The sequence below is a fragment of the Oncorhynchus mykiss genome, chromosome 10 (genome assembly GCF_013265735.2).
Source record: "Oncorhynchus mykiss isolate Arlee chromosome 10, USDA_OmykA_1.1, whole genome shotgun sequence".
In the NCBI taxonomy this organism is placed as follows: Eukaryota; Metazoa; Chordata; class Actinopteri; order Salmoniformes; family Salmonidae; genus Oncorhynchus; species Oncorhynchus mykiss.
Genome location: NC_048574.1, coordinates 38,544,785 through 38,567,160, shown reverse-complemented (window position 1 = coordinate 38,567,160; position 22,376 = coordinate 38,544,785). Strand labels below are relative to the sequence as shown.

Here is a 22,376-nt window from a genome sequence, read left to right as displayed (position 1 = left end):
GAGGGTTAAATACTGTTTTAGATAAATACTTTTAATCTCTTCTCACCTTTCTCTTTTGTAGGGGTGGAGATGAGAATGAACTTGTGTAACTTTTTTATGAGATTCCTGTGGGGAGCTGTGGAGATGATTAAAGTTGACCTTTGCCTTCTCAGAGTGTAGCTGTTTTTTCAGTCATTGGTCAGCCTCTGCTTATTCAAACACTGAACCATCTGAGCCCCCACATGGATCAGATCCTCCACCTGTTGCCATAGCAATATCCCTAAGGTAGTCACCTTGACCTTTGGGGGCCATAGAGTGAGGCATGATGGGATGTAGTGATGTGTGTTATGTAGGGTAATGAGTCCGCTCCCTGTGCGTACAGCAGAAACTAAGACCAATTTTACACCAATTAATGCTTTCAGGGACTTTCTCACATCCCTGAGGAGAGATTGTATTTAAGTTGATGTTCTTTCAGAAATCTCGCAGTGTCAGATCAAGCTTGCAGTTCCAACGAACTGTCCTACAATCCTGGATCATGATTTTTTCCATTTAAATAAAATTGCTTGGACAGGTCTTAGAACACGCTCCGCCATTGTAAATGGTAGGTTACACTGCACTATTTTGCAATAATCAAATTTTGAATAATAGTGGACTTTTTAATCAGACATTTGAAAATGACTGCAGAAGTTGTGTTCACTTATACACTGAGTGTACAAAACATGAATGACATAGACTGACCAGGTGAAGCGACAGTATGATCCTTTATTGATGTCACTTGTTAAATCCACTTCAATCAGTTTAGATGAAGGGGAAGAGACAGGTTAAAGAAGGATTTTTAGGCCTTGAGACAATTGAGACATGGAATGTGTATGTGTACCTCAGAGGGTGAATGGGTAAGACAAAATATTTACGTGCTTTTTGAATGGGGTATGGTAGTAGATGCCAGGCGCCCCGGTTTGTGTCAAGAACTGCTACGCTGCTGGGTTTTTCACGCTCAAGTTTCCCATGTGTCAAGAATGGTCCATCACCCAAAGGACGTCCAGCCAACTTGACACAACTGTGTGAAGCGTTGGAGTCAACATGGGCCAGAATCCCTGTGGAACGCTTTCGACACCTTGTAGAGTCCATGCCAATATGAATTGATGCTGTTCTGAGAGCGAAAGGGTGGGGTGCAACTCAATATTAGGAAGTTGTTTTTAATATTTTGTGCACTCAGTGTACATCATTAAAATAAATGAGAGCAATCATTATCAGACCAGAGAAAAGTGTTGCTGCCAATGGGATTTCAAGCTGGATGTGAAAGCCCTCTTTTGTAAACCATCCATCTCAGTCCTGGCCAAAGGATCGGTAGTTGTGGAAATTATTTCTTGTGGTAGGGTTTCATAAGTCACTGTTGACTTTAACCATGCCTCAATCGATGAAATCAGAAGGGCACTATGAAAAGGTTGGTGTTGGTACTGTCAGATCCATCATAGACAGGGAGTACAGTGAGGAAAACAGGGCACGCCCGAATCTACTGCCATTTGTCTTGGCTGAGACATCAAAGACCGGGAGGAAGGTTCGTTGGGAGGATGTTTTTCCTCCACAATATTGTTGCTCATAAACAAACTATTGTTGCTCTATAATAAATAAATGTGCTAATATGGATATTGCTAGTCGCTCTGAATTTTTTTATTTCCAACGCCTCTCCACGGGCCCTTACAAATATTCCTGTTGTCTACCTTTCTCATTATGTCTGAGATAAAGCTGTAAGCAAACACAGTGGGCATTCTGCCTTTCATCCTATTAAGCTGTTTCTAGGAATTGTTTAAGATTAGAAAAATGTTGCTGAAATATGACAAACGACATGCTTCTTGGAGCCATGATTTGGTTTCTATGTCAATGATATGAGTAAAAAAGAAATATGTTGATATCATATGAGTCCCTTTTGGAACAATAATTCAAAGTGTTTAATATCCCTGTAGAGTAGATGATAGCATGTCCTTGGACAATAGATTTGTGAGAAACAGTGCCCGTCAGAAGTTTGGACACACCTACTCATTCAAGGGTTTTTCTTTATTTTGTACTATTTTCTTCAATGTAGAATAATAGTGAAGAAATAAACTGAAATAGCACATATGGAATCATGTAATAACCAAAAAAGTGTTAAGCAATTTTAGATTTTTCAAAGTAGCCACATTCTCTCAACCAGCTTTACCTGGAATGCTTTTCCAACAGTCTTGAAGGAGTTCCCACATGCTAAGCACTTGTTGGCTGCTTTTCCTTCACTCTGCGGTCCAACTCATCTCAAACCATCTCAATTGGCTTGAGGTCAGGTGATTGTGGAGGCCAGATCATCTGATGCAGCACTCCATCACTCTCTGTCTTGGTCAAATAGCCCTTACACAGCCTGGAGGTGTGTTTTGGGTCATTGTCCTGTTGAAAAACAAATGATAGTCCCACTAAGCGCAAACCAGATGGGATGGCGTATCGCTGCAGAATGCTGTGGTAGCCATGCTGGTTAAGTGCGCCTTGACTTCTAAATAAATCAACAACAGTGTCAACAGCAAAGTACCCCCACTCCGTCACACCTGCTCCTCCATGCTTCACGGTGGGAACCACAAATGCAGAGATCATCCATTCACATACTCTGCATCTCACAAAAAATCCCCAAATCTCACATTTGGACTCATCAGACCAAAGGACAGATTTCCACCGGTCTAATGCCCATTGCTCGTGTTTCTTGGCCCAAGCAAGCCTCTTATTCATAATGGTGACATTTAGTAGTGGTTTCTTTGCAGCAATTTGACCATGAATGCTTGATTCACGCAGTCTCCTCTGAAGAGTTGATTTTGAGATGTGTCTGTTACTTGAACTCTGAAGCAGTTATTTGGGCTGTAATCTGAGGTGCAATTAACTCTAAAGAAGTTATCCTCTGCAGCAGAGATAACTCTTCCTTTCCTGGAAGACCCAGAGGGCTATCTTCTGTATACCACCGCTACCATGTCACAACATAAGTGATTGGCTCAAACGCATTAAGAAGGAAAGAAATTCCACAAATGAGCTTTTAACCTTTTCACACGTACCAACACACGGGTGTGATCGTTCTACAGTGGTCCCTGTAGTGTACGATCAAACTGTTGTGATTAGAACACTTATTTAGAACAGCCAGTTTCGAATGACGCAACAATCAGCATTTGAGCTGGCCACACATTTTTCAGAACCATTTTGCACAAACACAGTCCTTACAAAGTTATGTCCAAAATGTGAGCAGTTTATTTTTGGATGCAATGTTCAGACATTCACAAAAGTATCTACAGCATAACACAATTATCCAAACCGGAGAAATGTAGGCTACATTTGTCCTAGCGCTAACTGAGGAAAGATTGACGTAACACAAGCGGTCATGTTTGTATAACTCTCGCTGACAAACTACAATATGAATTAGCTAATAGAAATGACTGTTTATAATTAATCACATCACAGGTGAGCTCACCATTGATCAAAATAATTGAGTAAAACACTCTCTAGAAATTGAAAGTAATTAGAAGATGGGTAGTTTCTGCGCGCTGCCATGCTTTTTTCCCCTCACAGAAACCAAAGATAATAAGAGGAGACTATGTTTTTGGTCTGTTTATAGTTTGCATGTTCAAGGGAGGGTGTCGTCCACCATCGTTCACATCCCACCATTCATTTCCGGAAGTTTACTCAAAAAATGAGTGAACCCTTACTCACCTCATTTTGTTATAACATATTTGGTCCAACAGACGATTACGTGAAACCCAGAATGCATTGTTTGTCAACAAACATGGCTACACACAGCTGGAATTAGCTTAGATCATCATAATCAGTACAACCTTCAAAAAAGTATTTTACACACATAATATGTGACCATTACAATCTATGCAATAATCGTAATGCATGCAAACAATTGGGAAGTGCCTGGGGAATTTTGTCTGGGTCAAAAATGTCCCAAAACATAATTGTCCGCAAAAGTGAAAAGGACTATTTTTATGTCAATGAATGAGGAGGTGGAACACACCTCAATTCAAACTGTTCTTAGAAAATAAAACTTGTTAGAAAATCATTTGAAATTGAAGTTGAAACAGCCTATAAATAAAAACAGGCTAAGTTCCTTGGTTTGAGGGCAGCGCGGATTAAATGTACTGTTGCGTAACAATCACATTCTGAAATGAAGAGAACGTTCTAAAATCATGTGCATAAAAAAAAATAACGCTGGGGCAACCGTTAGAGATATTTGGAACTCACACATGAAAGGGTTAACAAGGCACACCTGTTAATTGAAATGCATTCCAGGTGACTACTTCATGAAGCTGGTTGAGAGAATGTCAAGAGTGTGCAAATCTATCATCAAGGCAAAGGGTGGCTACTTTGAAGAATCTCAAAAATATCAAATATATTTTGATTTGTTTAATGCTTTTTTGGTTAATACATGATTCCATATATGTTATTTCATAGTTTTGATGTCTTAACTATTATTCTACAATGTAGAAAATGGTAAAAAAAAAAAAAAAAAAATACAAAAACTTGAATGAGTAGGTGTGTCCAAACCTTTGACTGGTACTGTTTTTATATTTTTTGCTACTGCTCGACTAAGGCTGTTGGTCGGCCAACATTTCTTATCGCCCAAACAATCGACCAGTCTACTAAATGGGATCAGCCCTAGCAGCTACTTTGTCCTTTAAAATGCACTGTTTTATTAGAAATAGAAAACATGGGGAAAATGAGAAACAAATGTGAAACATATCTATCACGCCCACCCAACACGCACAACCAAGTACAGATGTACATACACACACCTCCAAACCATGTAATGTAGGTTATACACATCATGTAATAATTCCCTATACCAGTTTGGGAGCAGCTCCATCTTGTCCAGTGTATAAGGGCCTGATAAGGTTTGCAATATCTGCCTCTGTGTCCCACTGCTATCTCATTGCACTGATGCATAAATTATCCAGGCATCTACTGGATTTTAGGAGGCTGTTTAGTCCCAGTGCTGTCAATCCTGTACAGAATGGATTGTGAGACTTTAGAGAGCAAGTTAAGATGCCGTTTTTCTCCTTTAAGCATCCATTAATTAACATAAATAAAATATAAGGAGATAGTCAGGACCACTCTGCTGGGAGGCTGTGAAATAGTATTGGTCGCGTACACATATTTAGCAAATGTTCTAGTGGGTGTAGCAAAATGCTTATGTTCCTAGCACCGAGAGTGCAGTAATACCTGTCAAAACAATCCATGCGAAGCCAAAACATTTCAAGAAAATTATTAAGAAATATAGAAATATTTGAATGAGCAATGTCAGAGTTCAGAAAATAAATATAAATACTGAATGTACAAAACATTACGTTAACATTATCTTCGGCTTGCAAGCATCCCCCTTTTTCCTTCAATGGTCATTATGGCCAAACAGTTCTATTTTTGTTTCATCAGACCAGAGGACATTTCTCCAAAAAGTACCATCTTTGTCCCCATGTGCAGTTGCAAACCATAGTCTGGCTTTTTTATGGCAGTTTTGGAGCAATGGCTTCTTCCTTGCTGAGCGGCCTTTCAGGTTATGTCGATATAGGACTTGTTTTACTGTGGATATAGATACTTTTGTACCTGTTTCCTACAGCATTTTCACAAGGTCATTTGCTGTTGTTCTGTGATTGATTTTCACTTTTTGCACCAAAGTACGTTCATCTCTAGGAGACAGAACGAGTCTCCATCCTGAGTGGCATGGCGGCTGCATGGTCCCATGGTGTTTATACTTGCGTACTATTGTTTGTACAGATGAACGTGGTACCTTCAGGCATTTGGAAATTGCTCCCAAGGATGAACCAGACTTGTGGAGGTCTACAATTTTTTTTCTGAGGTCTTGGCTGATTTATTTTGATTTTCCCATGATGTCAAGCAAAGAGGCACTGATTTTGAAGGTAGGTCTTGAAATACATCCACAGGTACACCTCCAATTGACTCAAATTATATAAATTAGCCTATCAGAAGCTTCTAAAGCCATGACATAATTTTCTGTAATTTTCCAAGCTCAGTCAATTTAGTGTGTGAACAATTGTTGGGAAAATTACGTAGATGTCCTAAACGACTTGCCAAAACTATAGTTTGTTAACAAGAAATTTGTGGAGTGGTTGAAAAACAAGTTTTAATGACTCCAACAGAAGTGTATGTAAACTTCCGATTTCAACTGTATATGATGGTGTGTATAGACATTTATGGACAGTGTATGAATAGAAAAGGTGTGAACAGCAGTAGTTATATAGGGTGAGCCTTGATGTATAATGTATACATAAATTGTGTAAAACAGTATGTAAACATTGTCAAAGTGACCAGTGTTCAATAACTATGTACAAAGGGCAGCAGTCTCTAAGGTGCAGGGTTGAGTACAGGGTGGTAGGTGGCTTGTGAGAGTGACTCAATTTCAGGGCAGGGTACTGGGCAGAGGCCGGCTAGTGGTGACTATTTAACAGTCTGATGGCCTGGAGATTGAAGCTGTTTTTCAGTCTCGCGGTCCCAGCTTTGATGCACCTGTACTGTGCCCCCCCCCCCTCGCCTGCTGTCTATGAAAATTAGTGGAGTATATTGGTTCAATGAACCTCCTGCCGGGTGCAGGACCGTATTACTTTTTTGTGTTTCCCATCAAACAATTTGCCAGAGTTCAAATCGAATTACAAACACTCTGCAGCACAGTAGCTGGAGACAAGGAGGGAGAACTCAAACGTTTGAAGAACCCATATATCGGTGGATAATGTGTGTGTGTGTGTGTGTGTGTGTGTGATTGTGATGAAGTACTGTAGGGGTTTGAGTTAGTACCAAAGCAATATAGGTCTATGATAAAGCTACAATAATCTGGATCCTTTTTATGTTTGTATCACCCCTTATGGTACTAAAGATGAACTGCTGTATGATCACAGGATGGCGCTACCATCATGCTGTATATAGGATGGGGGGTGAAAAATGTCAGTTGTCCCCATGAAAAAAAGAGTTCAGATAGTATAAAATCCAACTGGCAGTATACTAAACATCACATCTGCCTATGGGAGGGAGAATGGATGGACATTAAAGCAGTTCAGTTCCAGTGTTGGAATGCTGGCAAGCTTCTCTTCTGGAAGAAAAGCGATATGTGAGGCTACACCATTCTCGTAATGTGCAATTTCCACCTTTACACCAAGATTTCTACAGGAAAATAAATAAAATCAAGTAAATCAAGGATAGTTGAAATCAGTGTTAAAAAATGTGGGTTAAATTGACTCTACTGGGAATCATCTTAACCCTCAAGGGAGTGATACGCTCCCTAATGTTGATAAATTATGGTTAATTGGGACAGAGTACATTTAACTCCATTAAGAGTAACCAGAGACAGTTAAATCTATTGAGTTATCCACATATGTGGGAGGGGCCTTGTCATATTTCCCAGCATGCTCTGTTGCAGGTTGATTTTTCAAATTGTTTGTTTCAATATCTGTGTTTTTGCATTTACATTTTATTGTTTTTATCTATTGCTACACAAAGATAAGAAACACACATTTTTCTAAACTAATCCAATCTGGAAGTGGTTGGATTAATTGCAACTGTTAGTTAGTGAGATAGTTGTTCCAGTTTACATGGTGTCGGTCAGGGGTACTCAACTCTTACCCTACAAGGTCTGGAGCATGCTGGTTTTCTGTTCTACCTGATAATGAATTGCACACACCTGATGTCCCAGGTCTAAATCAGTCCCCGATTAGAGGCAAACGATAAAAAATTATGTGGAACTCGCTTCGAGGTCTATAGTTGAGTTTGAAGGGTGTAGGTAGCCTTCATGTATGATATTTTCTTCCCTACCCTGATAGGGATTTTAATTGCAAGTTGTGAGTGATGTAAAAGTGATGGATTTCTTCCAGCAAGTTGGCTTCCAACAGAGATTGGATATCACTTTGCAAACCACCATAATGTGACACATACATTTTCTTCTCTCAAAATTACACGCTTATACACCCTTTACACCCTTAAAGGAGGTAAACTGAAATAAAAATGTACTAAGCTGTAGTTGATTGTTAACACAGGCAAATGTAACATAGCAAGGGAGTTGATTAAAAATAATACTGAGAAGAGTAAAATTGTCATTTAAGTTCATTTTGAGAAACTCTCTGAGAGTTGAATATTTACTCCATTTAGTGTCGTTAAAAATAAGAAAAAAACACCATGACCAGAGGGGATTTAGCAAAATGGGGGTGGGACAATATAAATCCAAAAATACTGTTACATTTGAATCCATAGGAGTTGAATTAACTCCTATGATTTGACTGTGTAGGGGTACTTGTGCATACCTAAATTCTGCCCCCTTAAAAAAAATCTGAAAACCGGTTGTTTCATTTTTAATTTGAGGGATTTCATTGAAAGTATGTAGCATAAATAAAAATATGTGCACAGAAAATAATAGTTGAAATAAACATGTCACCATTACGTCCTCTTCAAGTCAAGCTTTTTGTTTGAATTGCTTTCTGAAACTCTTTTGATCCTATTCTATTTGATCCCACTGTACGTGAATCAGTTTGAACAAGAATAAAAAATGACATCCCCTCTCAACTATTGTATTCTTTGTTAATCCCTCTTTTAGCATGACCTTGAGAATAAAGAATCTTTGAAAGTGGTATTCAGCATATCAAATGTTTGTTTCCTGAGCTCAGTAGTTTCCCAATAAAACCCTTCTGGTGTCTATTGAAGGATTGTATATTATCTCTGTAGTTTCCTTCGAGTGAAATCAGATACTCCCAGCTTGCAGGAAGATCCCGGCAGAGCCTTCCAGACATCGTCTCCTCTGTCACTCTGCGGGACCAGAGTTTAGGTTTCTGTGAACAGTGGTAGGGAGTGACCCAGAACGAGTCGACTGGGGTCTTTTCAACTCACTATTTCTGTCAGAAACGCCGCTTCCCCAAAGACAAACAATTACTGTGCCTGTGCATCATCTTTAAACATGGGTTACAGCTTTGATCTGTGCTCTGTGTATAATTACAGTTATGCCCATTAAACTGGGGATTTGGGTAAAACTAGTCATTTACTGGTCCCTGTCAAGCTCAGGCAACCAACCCAATACATTAATGAAGTCATATGGAACGGAATTAAATGTTGACTTTTCAATTTACATTACACAAAACACACATCTGAGGGCTTTTCATTATTGCTACACCCTGGAGTGTTTACAGAATCTTGTTGTAGAAATACAGAACCCTGTTTTGTAAATATTGAGCACGTGTCTCCACTCATAACCCACATTTAATTGTCTGTTCAACCACAGGCAACCTCTCAGGTGCCCACTGGACCGTTTATTAGGTACACCCATATAGTACTTGGTCGGACCACCCTCTTTGCCTCCAGAACATCCTGAATTATTTGGGGCATTCTACAAGGTGTCAGAAATGTTCCACAGGGATATTAGTCCATGCTGACGCAATGGCATCATGCAGTTGCTGCAGATTAGACGGCGGTTCATTCATACTGCGAACAGCCTGTTCCATCTCATCCCAAAGATACTCTATTTGGTTGAAGTCTGGGGACTGTGGAGGACACTCAAGTAAACTGAACTAACTGTTATGTTCCAGACAAAGTTTTTCCACTCCTCAATTGTCCAGTGTTGGGGATTGCGTGCCCACTGAAGCCTCTTCTTTTAGCTGATAGGAGTGGAACCGTCTGCTGTGATAGCCCATCCGTGACAAGGATCGAGGAGTTGTGCGTTGCGAGGTGCCGTTCTGCACACCACTGTTGTACAGCACCATTATTTGTCAGTTTGTGGCACGCCTTTTAGCTTGTACAATTCTTGCCGTTCTCCTTCAACCTCTCATCAATTAGCTTTTATCACCCACAGGACTGCCGCTGACTGGATGTTTTTTGTTTGTCGCACCATTCTCGGTAAACCCTAGACACTGTTGTGCGTGAAAAGCCCAGGAGGCCGGCCTTTTCTGAAATAGTGGATCCGGCGTGCCTGGCACAGACAGTCATACCACTCTCAAAGACTTGGGTCACTTGTTTTGCCCATTCTAATGTTCAATCGAACAGTAACGGAATGCCTTGATGCCTGTCTGCCTGCTTTATATATCAAGCCACAGCCACGTGACTCACAGTCTGTAGGAGCAATCAATTTTCGTAATCGCAATGTTGTGAGTTGGCATCCACCCTAGCATCCACAGAGACACTCACAGAGCTGACAGGTTCAGTGGGAGAAAAATAAAAAATGTGTTTCCCTTCATTTTCGTGAAAGCCTTGCTTTGGTTCTGATGTCGTGTAGTGAGCCTGTGGTCTCATTCTGATGTGAGGTGGGTAGGTGGGAGACAGTGGTGGCGGCTGGGCTGAGTTCCCCCTCCCTCCTGTTCTGAGACTCTTAGCTCCCATGGTGCAGCTGGCCCCCGGGATTTAAAGGTTGTTCTTAATATCATTGGCGGAGCTGAGTGTGCTGTAATCTTGCAGCAGCGCTGAAATATCCACTCCAGACCCTCAGCTTAATTTGTCAGCAGGCAGGTCAACTGTGCCTGATCTGATGGGGCAGCCTTGGGACTTAGCCACTCTCCCTTGAATCCCTAAAACAACTGCTTCTATTCCTAACCCAAATATTTTGTATCTTATTATCTTACTGACCATAAACACAGACCAAACCCAGTTTCTCGCTAAAGATAGTGAGTCCAAAATGTTCTCTATTTCACAAGCGATTGACATTGTCAAAATATAATTTTAAACTGTCTAACATACCACAGTTTCTTACTTTTCAAGACTTTTATAATTTCCTTCTATTATGGACAGAATAGCTAGCTGCAATGTCTCCAGTGTCCCCTGTGTGTCTAAATGATGTGGGTCAGAGAGTAGCTGTGGCCTTGTCTCAGAATGCTGAATCCCACTCCAGTTTCTGTCAGGGTGGCTACCTGGCATAGTCCTTGGAACACAGTTATCAGTGCTCATCTGGGAGTTGAGTTTACAACAACCCTTTCTATCCCGCTAAGCCTATCACTCATCAAGGCCTTTTAAAGGTGCTTTGCGTGGTTTTCTCTGTGCCTTTTTCTTACCATTTGTCCCAAGGTTTTAAAGTGGCGCGTCAGGGAAGGTTCTGTCTCCACTGAAACAGATTACATGAATTTTTGTCAGACGGGGCAAAGCTCAGACATGTCAGATGGTGTTTGGGGCAAAGATGCCACTAGGAGTTACAGTGAGTTACAGGGAAAGAATACAGAAGCCGTGGCATTAACATTATGGGCCTGATGTAGTGTACACTGGCAAGTTCTGTAATACTGCTAAATCAATATGTAATAAAATATAATTGAAAAATGAATAATGAGTATACAGTATAGATTTTGCTCATGTTTAATTACAGTACAGAGGGTCCTTGTATGTCAGATGTTGAGTCATGCATGCATAAGTACATGCTATTGCTCAGTGAACACATGCACAGGACTGTGTACAAGGTATTGTCTACGCATTCTACAGAAGCATGCTGCAGAGCACATTAATTAAAATTGAATGCGCTTGGTCTTTTGTTTTTGGAGAATGTCTTTGTCATTTCATCTAAGTACAGAGAATAATTTTTTGGACAAATCGTGTTTGCTTCTAAACATGGTGTGCATTGGTGAGTATGTGGGGATGTGGTATTGGCTGCACTCAGAGGAACATCCATAGCGTCCTACAAACTGAAATGACAGTTAAGTTTGGAAATACTGTCTGCATTTTGTTTGTCAGCTAAATGAGGACAAACCACAGAGAATGTCAATTGTAAAACAAACTGTTTTGCTTCATATCCTCACCCACAATGTCTTACAATGAGTGAATAAGACTCCCTTCAGATTGGCTTATGTTTACACAAGCAGCACAGTATCTGTGCTGTTGCAGTTGCATACAAGTATGATGGCCTGCGAGACCATGCTATTTGTCCTTGGAGCAAAGAAAGAAACCATAATCAAGAGGAAACATGTTGGAGTTAATTAGAGGTGCTAAAGGAAGAAACCTAGAATGGCACAAGATTTATTTTAGTCATGAAGCCTCCCTCAGAGAAGCCTCCCTCAGAGCCACACACTATAGCATATAGAGCTTATTCTTGCCAAATGAATTATGTGCTAATGTCTGTTGGCTCCCTACCCCCAGTGGTAAGGCTCCAAACAACCATGCTATGATTCAAACAGAAAGGCTCCACTTTCTCAAGGGGATTTTTATAATTGGTAGCTATACAGTAAGTCATTTATATTTTGAGCACCGTATATTAACAAAAGGTCCCATCTCAGTCTTATAAACATACCTTGAATTGAACAAGTTAGAATTCTCAGACCTGGACTATGCACTATATGATCCACATTCTTTAGAAATGAACAAACATTTGCCCTGATAATTTGAGGTGGTAATCTTGCATATAACACCTCTCTGATTCAGAGGGGTTGGGTTAAATGCAGAATACACATTTCAGTTGAAGGCATTCAGTTGTACAAATGACTAGGTATCCCCCTTTCCCGAAAGGTGTTTTTATCAACATAACTCATTGATCTATTGGGTAAGAAGGGAACTTTTTGTCGATACAGGCTGTCATGCAAAAAGTATCCCCGGTCCCTAAACTAATCTGCTGGGTTCAAATCTCAAGATGTCCTCCAGATGTTTTTGGTACACTACAGTATAGTTGGGGACAAAAAAAAGACAATTTCCTAGTACCCCCCAGACGGAATAGTTTGAGTATTGTCCTTGAATTTTTCTAGAGTTGACTATTATTTCAGACTTTTACATTGGAATACCTATTTTCCAGACTCCGTTTCATGGAACGAGTGCAGTAGCTTTGTTGAAGTTGAATGATAGAGACCAGTGTTGTTGCAAGGTAAAGATATCTTTCCAACATCTCAGAGCCCCATGAGTTGTGAAACGTGACCCCCAGTTCCCTTGAAAACAGAAGTCAGTTTCAGCAGCTGTGGAAGAGATGGGACTGCTGATGACCCTGCTTCATATCCTGTGTTAAATTATGTTTTCCCAGTTCAAAGGTTGGCCTTGACAGTCCTGGAACCAACTATGAGTTTACTCATTGCAGTGACAAACAATTATACAGTGTTTACAATAATAACAGACAACTGCAATGCATGTTATAAAATTCCCTTATCCTTTCTCAGTGATGCCGTCATTTCCTGTCCTGGAATCTAAGTGTTTCTCTGATGGGCAACATAGTGGCCTATAATTGGAGGCCTTGTTGGATAGTTGTCTGTATCTCTGCCCTGCTTCTCGCGGGCACGGTGGCATGCTCACATTGTGCATGACGACTCGGTCGGAGCCTGGCACCTCTCCCAGGCCCATGCATCTTAATAGTTGTGACATCATTCACGGCAGCGGGGCTTTCTCCCACTCACTGCCTCAACTTTCCACTAACAGAGCGTTAAGGATCCGTTCAATTTTTTTTGTAACGCAATTTGTTCTTGGGGTTAAGTGCTGTAAGCTATCGATTGCTCATGTTTTTCTCACATTCGTTCTCATTTCATGAGTGCTCAAAACCTAATAAGACAAGCCCACTTTTTCAACGACAAAGTTTAAAAAGGCATCTGTCAAATGAGGGGTTCTATTTGTGGAATACTGGACAGATATAGGATGTATGAGACAGTTGGTTTTTGAGAAACATGGTAAGTCTATTTGGTGGTTAATGCAATCAGAAAATACTAATGAATTGTGTCTAGGGTTTTGCTTCTCTTGCTCCATCAAACCGTTCAAGGTTAGCTTGTCACTTTTATTTAAACCCAACATTAGTTTGCTGGAGCCTCTCTCGACTGACAAAGAAGTCTCATTTGGTGGTAGTAGTAGTAGTAAAAGAGTTACAGAAAGTACCCTGCATGATGTAGCATGCAATGTGAATGAGACAGTCAGGTAATGTAATCAGCTAAGGTCGCGGCTTGTAGGTAGACGAGGCTAGGTTCCACGTTTATTCCCTGCATTGGCCAATAGTCAATGAGATTGTCTTTTCGCTGTACTTCTCAAGCTCCTTAACTTAATGAATCCCTTTCCATTATAATGTCTCTTGATTGGCCATACTGTACGGCTGTCAGTATATGCAGGGTGTCATTAGTGAAATGTCATCAATATAAGCTCCTTTAAGCTTTGCCTGTAAAACAAAATAATTCAAATTCTCATGTTATTCTATCTGGCTGCTCCATAAGAAGAAATAGCTAATCCAAAATGTTTGTCATGAGCCCGGTTTTGTGTGTCCTCTGTCTTCTAATTGCATCCTTGAAGAATGAAAAAACAAAATGTGGGAAAGAAAGAGTGAAATCAGGTTCACAGGCCTCCCATTCTGTGTTGTTGAGCGGTTGGTGATTTGAGCCAGTGGTGTGGTGGGATACCTCTGCTGGAGCAGCGCCACATGCCCCATTCTCACCGGCCCACCGCCATTGTGCCTGGGCTCCACTGAGAGGGGCTTTGATTCTCCTGGAGAGGGACCTTATTAGTCAAACACTCTCCTACATGGCAACTCATTCATGACTCTTAATGAGAGAGGAATCTGGACCAGCTAATAAGGTGGCCGTCCCTTCAGTGCCATGTGATGGGGAGAATGGAGCAGATGGAGAAAAAAGTGGAGGTTTCTGGAGGTAAAAATACCCACGGAGCAGGTCTGAAAAGAATCACACAGGGCAGGGCGGGCCCCAGCTTTCACTGGCATGGAAACCACCTCCTCATATATATGGGCTGAAAGCATTATTGAGAACCCGATCCATATTCACACTCCTTGGTCTTTTCTGTCCCAACTTAGAATAGAGAGTGCCAATTGCGCCCCGTTTCTGTGACTTAAGTCCTTGGGAAGCGAAGCTGACAGAAGCAACACAGGGCGACAGAGATCCTATTGGCCTCCCCTGTCCCCCGGCCTCCTCAGCTCCCCTCAGTGGATATTGATTTGAAGGAAAGCCCCTCAGAGATAAGGGCTGCAGGCCATTGTGCCACCCAGTCTCTAATTACAGGACATGCCGAAAGAGAAAGCTAAGCCCCTGGCATTTGCAGCTTGCGATAATTGCTTCTGGCATAACATGCCTTGCCAAATGTTTGGTACATTGCTTCAGCAAAAAGGAAAGAATAAAAACCTGTGTTATAGAGGAGAATGAGAGATAGAGGAGGAAGTGGGTAAAAGTGATTACCACATATACATTTTTGGACTGTGCACTGTGCACACCTCCCTCTCTCCACATGTATGATTTCAGCAGTGTTTTGAAGGCCACCACATTCCCTTGGGATCAGATTACTATCACAGCCATGTCTTAGTAGGAGGAGACACCACTTTTCATCATCCATTTCCTTCCCTATGTGCAGATATAAGCAGCACCTTCAAAAATAATAGAGCCTTGTTTTTATATGGTTCCACAGCCTGAGCGGACATTACCAGTGTGCGGTTTAGAAAATGAACTTGTTGTAAGCAATATTTACAGCTTGATGTTAAAAAGTATTTTAGATTGTATCTTATGAAGCAAATATATTTTCTCTTCATGAATGAACAATCAAGCCATACATTAATTCTGAGTGGCTGTAATTATTATTTATGTGCCAACACTGTTTCCTGTCTCATCACAGCCACGTCGAATGGGACCCTGGAGGGTCTAGAGAACAGGGAAGGAGGGGTCTGCAACACCCTCTCCATGAAGATCGTCATGAAAGTGGGCCAGGGTAAGTAAGCATCTCGATGCGGGCTGGCAGGAATGCCAGAAAAGTAGTAAAAGGCAGTCACAATAGAGCCAGGCAGGATATAAGTATGGATGAGTGATAATGAAAGCTTTGTATGGGGACTGTCATGACTGCAGTGCAAGAGGAGCGTTTCATGAGCTATTGTTCATAAAGCCAGACACCCCGGGCGTGGGTTTTTACAGTGGGATACTCCGCTGCTCACAGTGTGTGGAGAGTCGCCCAGTGACTTCATCGCTCATAAAATAAGGGCCTCAGACATCACATTTCACTCCATTCTTTACTTTTCTTTTTTGAGAAGGGAAAGATGAAACAAAGAAAAGCTATTGTGCAAATACAGATGGACACACTGAAACACTTTCTCACACATACCAAAAGAACTCACTCACACAATGACAAATTAAAGCTGTGGAAAACATAGAGGACATTCCATAGAGCATGTTATGGACTACCTGTTGTCCTATCCTACCTGTCTGTTGGTCTAACATGAATGAGATTGCTTTGCCTGAAGAGCCCAGGTTTCTCACACACTGTCACTCTTAAATTTGAACTTTGTCTCTCACAGTGTCACAAACTCAAATAAGTGTTAACATTGTTTTCCAAATGAGGCAGCAGCCTTAACATAATGTCAATGTATTGAGATAAGTGGGGCAAGAGTTTCCAGGCATTCTACACTGGTGTGTTGTGGGCTGTCTAATCTGCCATGGCATGTCCCCACTAGCTTTTAGAAATAACACTGTGCAACATGTATACGCATTTGTCTCAATACATAATCATTCTGACAGTGGATTATGAGGCCAACACAAACCAATTCAACACAAATCAATGTGATGAAGGAATAAAGACGTTTACCACACGCACCATCAGCCATGTGGAACAGATGAGACCCCTGGAAAAACCCAGGTTCTCCATATATATGCATCAGTCAGCACATGCACTCTCCCTCTCCTTAAATCCTCACTGATATATTGGCCCACTCATCTACACAGGGCTCCAAAAGGGTTCTTAGGCTGTCCCCATAGGAGAACCCTTTTTGGCTCCATGTAGAACCCTCTGTGGATAGGGTTCTTCATGGAACCCAAAATAGTTAAACTTGGAAAGGGTTCTTTAAAAGGGTTCTGCTATGGGGACAGCCAAAGAAACCTTTTAGGTTCTTTCGAAGAGTGTAGCTAGGTCTCTAAAGAGACCTTTGCTTGGCCTGCCGTCATGCTAGGAGTGGCAGGGTCAGTCTTAATCACTGCCCTAGTCAGCGTCCACACATCCAAAACAAACAAACCACAAAGGGAGGGTCTGCCGATAAGACTCTTATTCTACAGATAGGGATTATTTGTATAGCTGACCTTAGATAATAATTATCATAGTTGGCTTGACATTCCTTTTGTCTTTCTCAAGACTTGTTTGCGTAAATCTGTGTTTAATGCACAAGATGCCCATTATGTTAGAAGCTAGGAAGTAAAAAGATTATAGATGTCATTAACTGTGCTGTCTTGTGCAGGTAGTTACGATTGGAATGCAACGGTTTATTTCTTTAAGATTTGGAGCAATGACGTTACCGATCCTAGGTCATAGTACATTCATCTGCGTGTTTGCTGAAGGATTGGGTCCTATTTTCAGCCACTGAGTCATAGCAACTCTGTTGCCACAAATATTGTAGACACAGAGAAACGGTTTACATACAATAAAGGAAGGAAGAAACGGTATCGTCTCTTTGCTTTTATTACACTGACTCATCCAGGGCAACGGTCACTAAAGTATGATTGTTAACAACACACAAAGCAACATGAACAAATGTAATATTATCAGAAGAGGATACATACAGTAAGCTATAAACCCTTTTGTAATTTTTTTTTTTTTAAGTCATTCCTATATTTTTCATGGAGAGAACTTTATCTCTAACAAAATGCCTTTGTTAACATAAATGGCAATGATTGGAGACGATCATATGACCAATATCTGGATATATAGTAGACTGTTAATCTGCTGATACACTTCCTCATACTGAGTCACTCTTGTAGTACTGCACACTATGAGATTTAATTTATTGATTTGTATATGAACATTGAATTTTATGCAATTATAAGATGACTATTCACCCATGAAATGAGATTGTATGGCACCGTATGCTGGGTAGTTTAAAGGGAGGCTGATGGCTTTGATGGACTCTCTCTTATCTGCAGACAAAGCTTTCAAAATGTTAGTATAATGAGAAAGAGCCAAGCCTGTCGATGTTTGAAACTCAGGTGAATTGGTCACATTTATATTAGTATGGGGTGTGTAATGTCTTTATAAAACAAGCTGTCATGTTAAAATGTGTGATATTGTCTTTGGGATGGAGATTCTTTAGTGGTTGTTGACATATCCATTTGTTGTGTTGCACATTAGAAACTAGCACTCAGCAGTAGCAGACTGCACACCACCAAAGCGTCTGGAACAATAGTTAACTGTAATCTTAACTGTAATCAAACAGACAAACTAAGGGTGCAGTTTAGGTTATACATAGCACACTGTAGCAGCAAAATGAGCTGGTTTAAATTAATGAATATCTGTAGCTATGCCTTTATAAATACTGTGTTAATAACCAAAGAGAAAACACCTCCATTAGGGCTCTTAAAATGCCATTCTAAAAATAGAACAATTGGACATTTAGAATATTTTCTATAAACTATTACAGTAAAATAATTCCAAGAGCTCTAAGTTCTCTTGGAAGGAGGGGCAGTAAACTTCAATAATATTACAGTCAATGAAATCTCCCTTAATGCCAGTGTATCCCCGTAGACTTCTGCATGGCATTGTTGAGACTCAGGGGAACCATGAAAAAAGTAACAAATGCATTTTTGTCAGGAGACAAGTTACATAATTTATTATATCTTAATTTGGCAAGGTATAGCAGATACTGTCATGCATGTCTCAAAATATGACATCATGACTTGTCCGTTTTTAAATTGAAAAGTGTGCCATCGACTACTTTGAAGAAATTGAGTTCAAAGGAACTGATAAATATGGCTCCCATTCCAAACTCCATTTTCAAATCTTTAATGGAAAATTATAAAAAGAGCAACAGAATTTACAATATTCACATTAGAATCTAACTTTGTTGACTTTCTTCATCTAAATTGCAGACCCAAACACAGTTGTACCGGACCCAGTTATAACAGACAAGCCACGCCAAGACCAGGACAACACTGTGAAGGAGACAACCACCAGCCCATATAAGAAAAAGGGGGGCAGTGGTGAGGCTGTGGAGCCAGGCAACAAAGGTGAGGATGCTCAAACTTGTGGGAAAAGGAATATTTGTCTCAGTATGAGCCCTGTTTCCCTGTTTTGTGTTCTAGTCCTCATTATCAGTGGATTGGACTGTAACCTTCAATGCCAAAAGGTCATGGTTTTACTTCCAATACTGTATCCCACATTGTGAAACCATTTGTAACTGCATTTTCTAAGTACAATGCTTCCCCACGTCTGCCACACACATATTCTCTCAGTCCAGGGGAGGCTGGTGGGAGGAGCTATAGGAGGATTGGCTCATTGTAAAGACTGGAAACTAATAAGGGCACACTAACAAACACATCAAACGTATGGGAACCACATGTGTGACTCCGCTCCATTTATTCCATTCAAGCTATTACAATAAGCCTGTCCTGCTATACTGTAGCTCCACCCACCAGCATCCTCTGTTTCACATGCATGCACAAACACAGGCACAAAAGTATTATATTTTTCCATTTTGGTTTGAGAAAGCTACACTAATCTACTTTTTTTAATTATGCTGAGTAGTAATGTGGATAGATAGACACAGTGTTCAAGTGTGGTAATGAAAAATGAAAACCATATCTGCTCGGCTGAGATCTAGCCGCAGATGATACAATTATCAGAGACTATTAAATCCATCAGCAGGGTTTCTGCACATTAGATATAGCAATTTGTGTTTGTTTTGCTTGGGTTTCAGTCACCAGAATGGTATTTTTTTCACAGGGAGACAGAAAATGCTAAAGTTTACATAGGTTTAGAAAGTCATTTGGGCCCTAGAGTTCTGGCTCTGCTGCAGGACAAACAAAATGGCCTTCCCTCTCATCCTGGAGAGCTGCCAAGTCTCCCACAGTGGGGTTTTCTTTCAATGTGAAGGTTTGACAGTCATCTTTCTTGGTGTGTTACTTTGAACTTTTGTTTCTGTCCTATTCCTTTACCTGCACATGAGAGCTCCGCCTAACAACCTTTTGCGTCTGACTTCTCTCATACCACAGGTGAAGAGGAATGTAATAAAGGTGCACAGTTTATCATGCCTGTCTGCACAGCTGAATGCTGAACGGCGGCTAAATGGGCACAACTGATCCAAAGCCAATCAGGACAACAGACAAAATAAATGCATGGGATTATTGTCAGAGCTGCCAGCAGGAGCAAAATGATACGTTTCAATTTACAAATACTTCAGCATTTAAACAGTCAGAGATACTGTTGGGAGGTTTATCCCTCTGCACTAAAGTGAAAATATACTGAGATATCCGGTACAATGCTTTGCCTTTGTGGTGTTGAAGCTTTGACAGAGGAGCACAGGTACTATCTGTATCTGCTTATTATGGCAGAAAAAGGCTTTTATCAAGCTGCTTCCTTCTGCCTATCATTCATTCAGTGGAAAGATCAAATGTTGTTTTGCCTCTGTAATACAAAGAGGTAATACCTCGTTTTAATTTGTATGCACATTTTTTTCCTGAGCCATTAAGGTCTTTGGAAGCAGAAAAGGTCTCAGCAGAGTGTGAGGAAAGCACATTATAATAACACTCACAGTCATTCATGCTCAGCATCTAAATTAAACTGGGTAGAGAGATGGCCAGAATAGATTTCTATAAATTATTCAGAACATTCTGAAGTGTTGGCATGGGTCTACAGTTAGGTGCAAATGTGAAAATGAGTTCACCCAGAAGTAATTTGAATAATTCTAGTGTCTTAGAATCGTTCAGACGATCTTGAGGAAAGCTAATGTTCCATGTCACGATAACGTCCTCATGCTCATTAACCGGCAGGTGGTCTTGACTTCATTAATATGAGCGAGAACGAACTAGTCTTTTGTTCACAAACTAGTCTTCTGTTCACTCGACATGCTGGAAAATAAAAGCAGTGGGGACTGACAGACACTGATCTGCTCCATTGCCTTCAACACACATTGGGCTCTATGGTCTCGTGTAAGATCAATAGTTGACTGTTTTCCATCTGTCAACTTTGAAATGGGATTTTCTTCCCCTTTCATCAGGGCCGTCTTACCCTGCAAAATGAAAGAAAATAATAAGAGCTGGGAATAATTCTAGTGGTGATTTGGTTATGTTTGGGATCACTGTGGAATCCATTCCTCTACCCCCAGTGTAAATGCAGCTAGCAGCCTCTGATTTGACAGTGCAGCAGCAGCGTTGGGCAGGCAGGCAGACAGCGGCGGAAGCTGTGCTCCCAGGCAGGCAGCGCTGGGATGCAGTGAAGTATACATAGTGAAGGGAGGAAGGGATAGGGAGGGAGGGAGGCTTCAGGACCACACAGGAAATAGGCATGCCACTCTAATTGGACTCAATCCTCATCCTCTGTGTCTAATAGAGGGACTGGTGTTGTTTTCTTTTCCCTCGCAGCCGGTTATATACGTTTAAACAGTTTCTCTTCCTTTACCCCCTCATGTGGAGTTATAACATATGGCTAAACATACACAGTTTAATCCTCCACTCGCTCTCAGGATGCATGCCAAGAAGAAATGAGCTATCATCTGTGGAAAACGGACACCCCCACACGCTCACAAAGGCCACACAGTCAGGAAGCCCCTAGCTACTCAGTCAATTCAGAGAAATAATGGAAGAAGCCTTTTTCTCATTGAGAACCCATTTGCACCCTTGCAGGGTTCCACCTCTATCCTGATCAGCAACAGTACAGCTTTGTCTGACTTGGCTGCCAAGCAGACCACCACTTGTTCATTCCCTGCTGCTAACTGATTCCTTTATTTTTCCATCCACAGACACCATGAACCAGGACAACAAGTCCAACTCAGCAGAGGGTATTTTTGCCTCCAAGCCAGCGCTGTTTGCTGCCATCGGGGCGGGATGCGTCATCTTCCTGCTGATCATCATCATCCTCATCGTCCTGCTGATCAAGCTGAGGAAGAGGAACCGCAAGCACACCCAGCAGCGGACCACCGCTCTGTCACTCAGCACGCTGGCCAGCCCCAAGTGCTCTGGGAACGCTGGCTCAGAACCCAGTGACATCATCATCCCTCTACGGACTACAGAAAACAACTACTGCCCCCATTACGAGAAGGTGAGCGGGGACTACGGCCATCCGGTTTATATAGTCCAGGAGATGCCCCCGCAGAGCCCAGCCAACATCTACTACAAGGTCTGAGCAAAGACTATCTTTAGGATGTTTGCTTGTAGGGGAGAATTCTGGCCTACCTTTTACTACCTTGTCCATCTGATGTTCAAAATAGCATCACAAGAACAGAAATAAAAAACAGGTTGTCATGGACACGGTAGTTGAATAATTGTTTGTTTCCAGATAGGCCAAAGGGCAGGTTTTGGAGGGTTTGTGTCGTCTTCTCTTCCTGCTTCTTGCTAGAAATTGAATTCACCCAAGTTTTGCTATTCTGTGTGTCTGAGAGGACTGTAAGATGGTCAAGCCTATGGAGTAGAAAAGCCTTTGCTCTGACAATGGCGACAAGTTGCAAACAGGGTATACTACACAAACAAAGGACCCGCGATAGGGCTGTCACTCATGGGCTCTATTCCTGT

At 41.2% G+C, this 22,376-nt stretch overlaps 1 protein-coding gene across 1 annotated transcript in view; it reads left to right on the top strand.

Moving 5' to 3' along the window:
* LOC110533842 (ephrin-B1) overlaps nt 1–22,109 on the top strand; it is a 72,697-nt gene extending 50,588 nt beyond the window's left edge. The window contains exons 3-5 of the mRNA XM_021618384.2: nt 15,514–15,606; nt 18,741–18,878; nt 21,608–22,109. Of these exons, the coding sequence (XP_021474059.1) occupies nt 15,514–15,606; nt 18,741–18,878; nt 21,608–21,990 (614 nt within the window). The 3' untranslated portion in view covers nt 21,991–22,109. The remainder of the gene's footprint in view (nt 1–15,513; nt 15,607–18,740; nt 18,879–21,607) is intronic.
* The last annotated feature ends 267 nt before the right edge of the window (nt 22,110–22,376 follow it).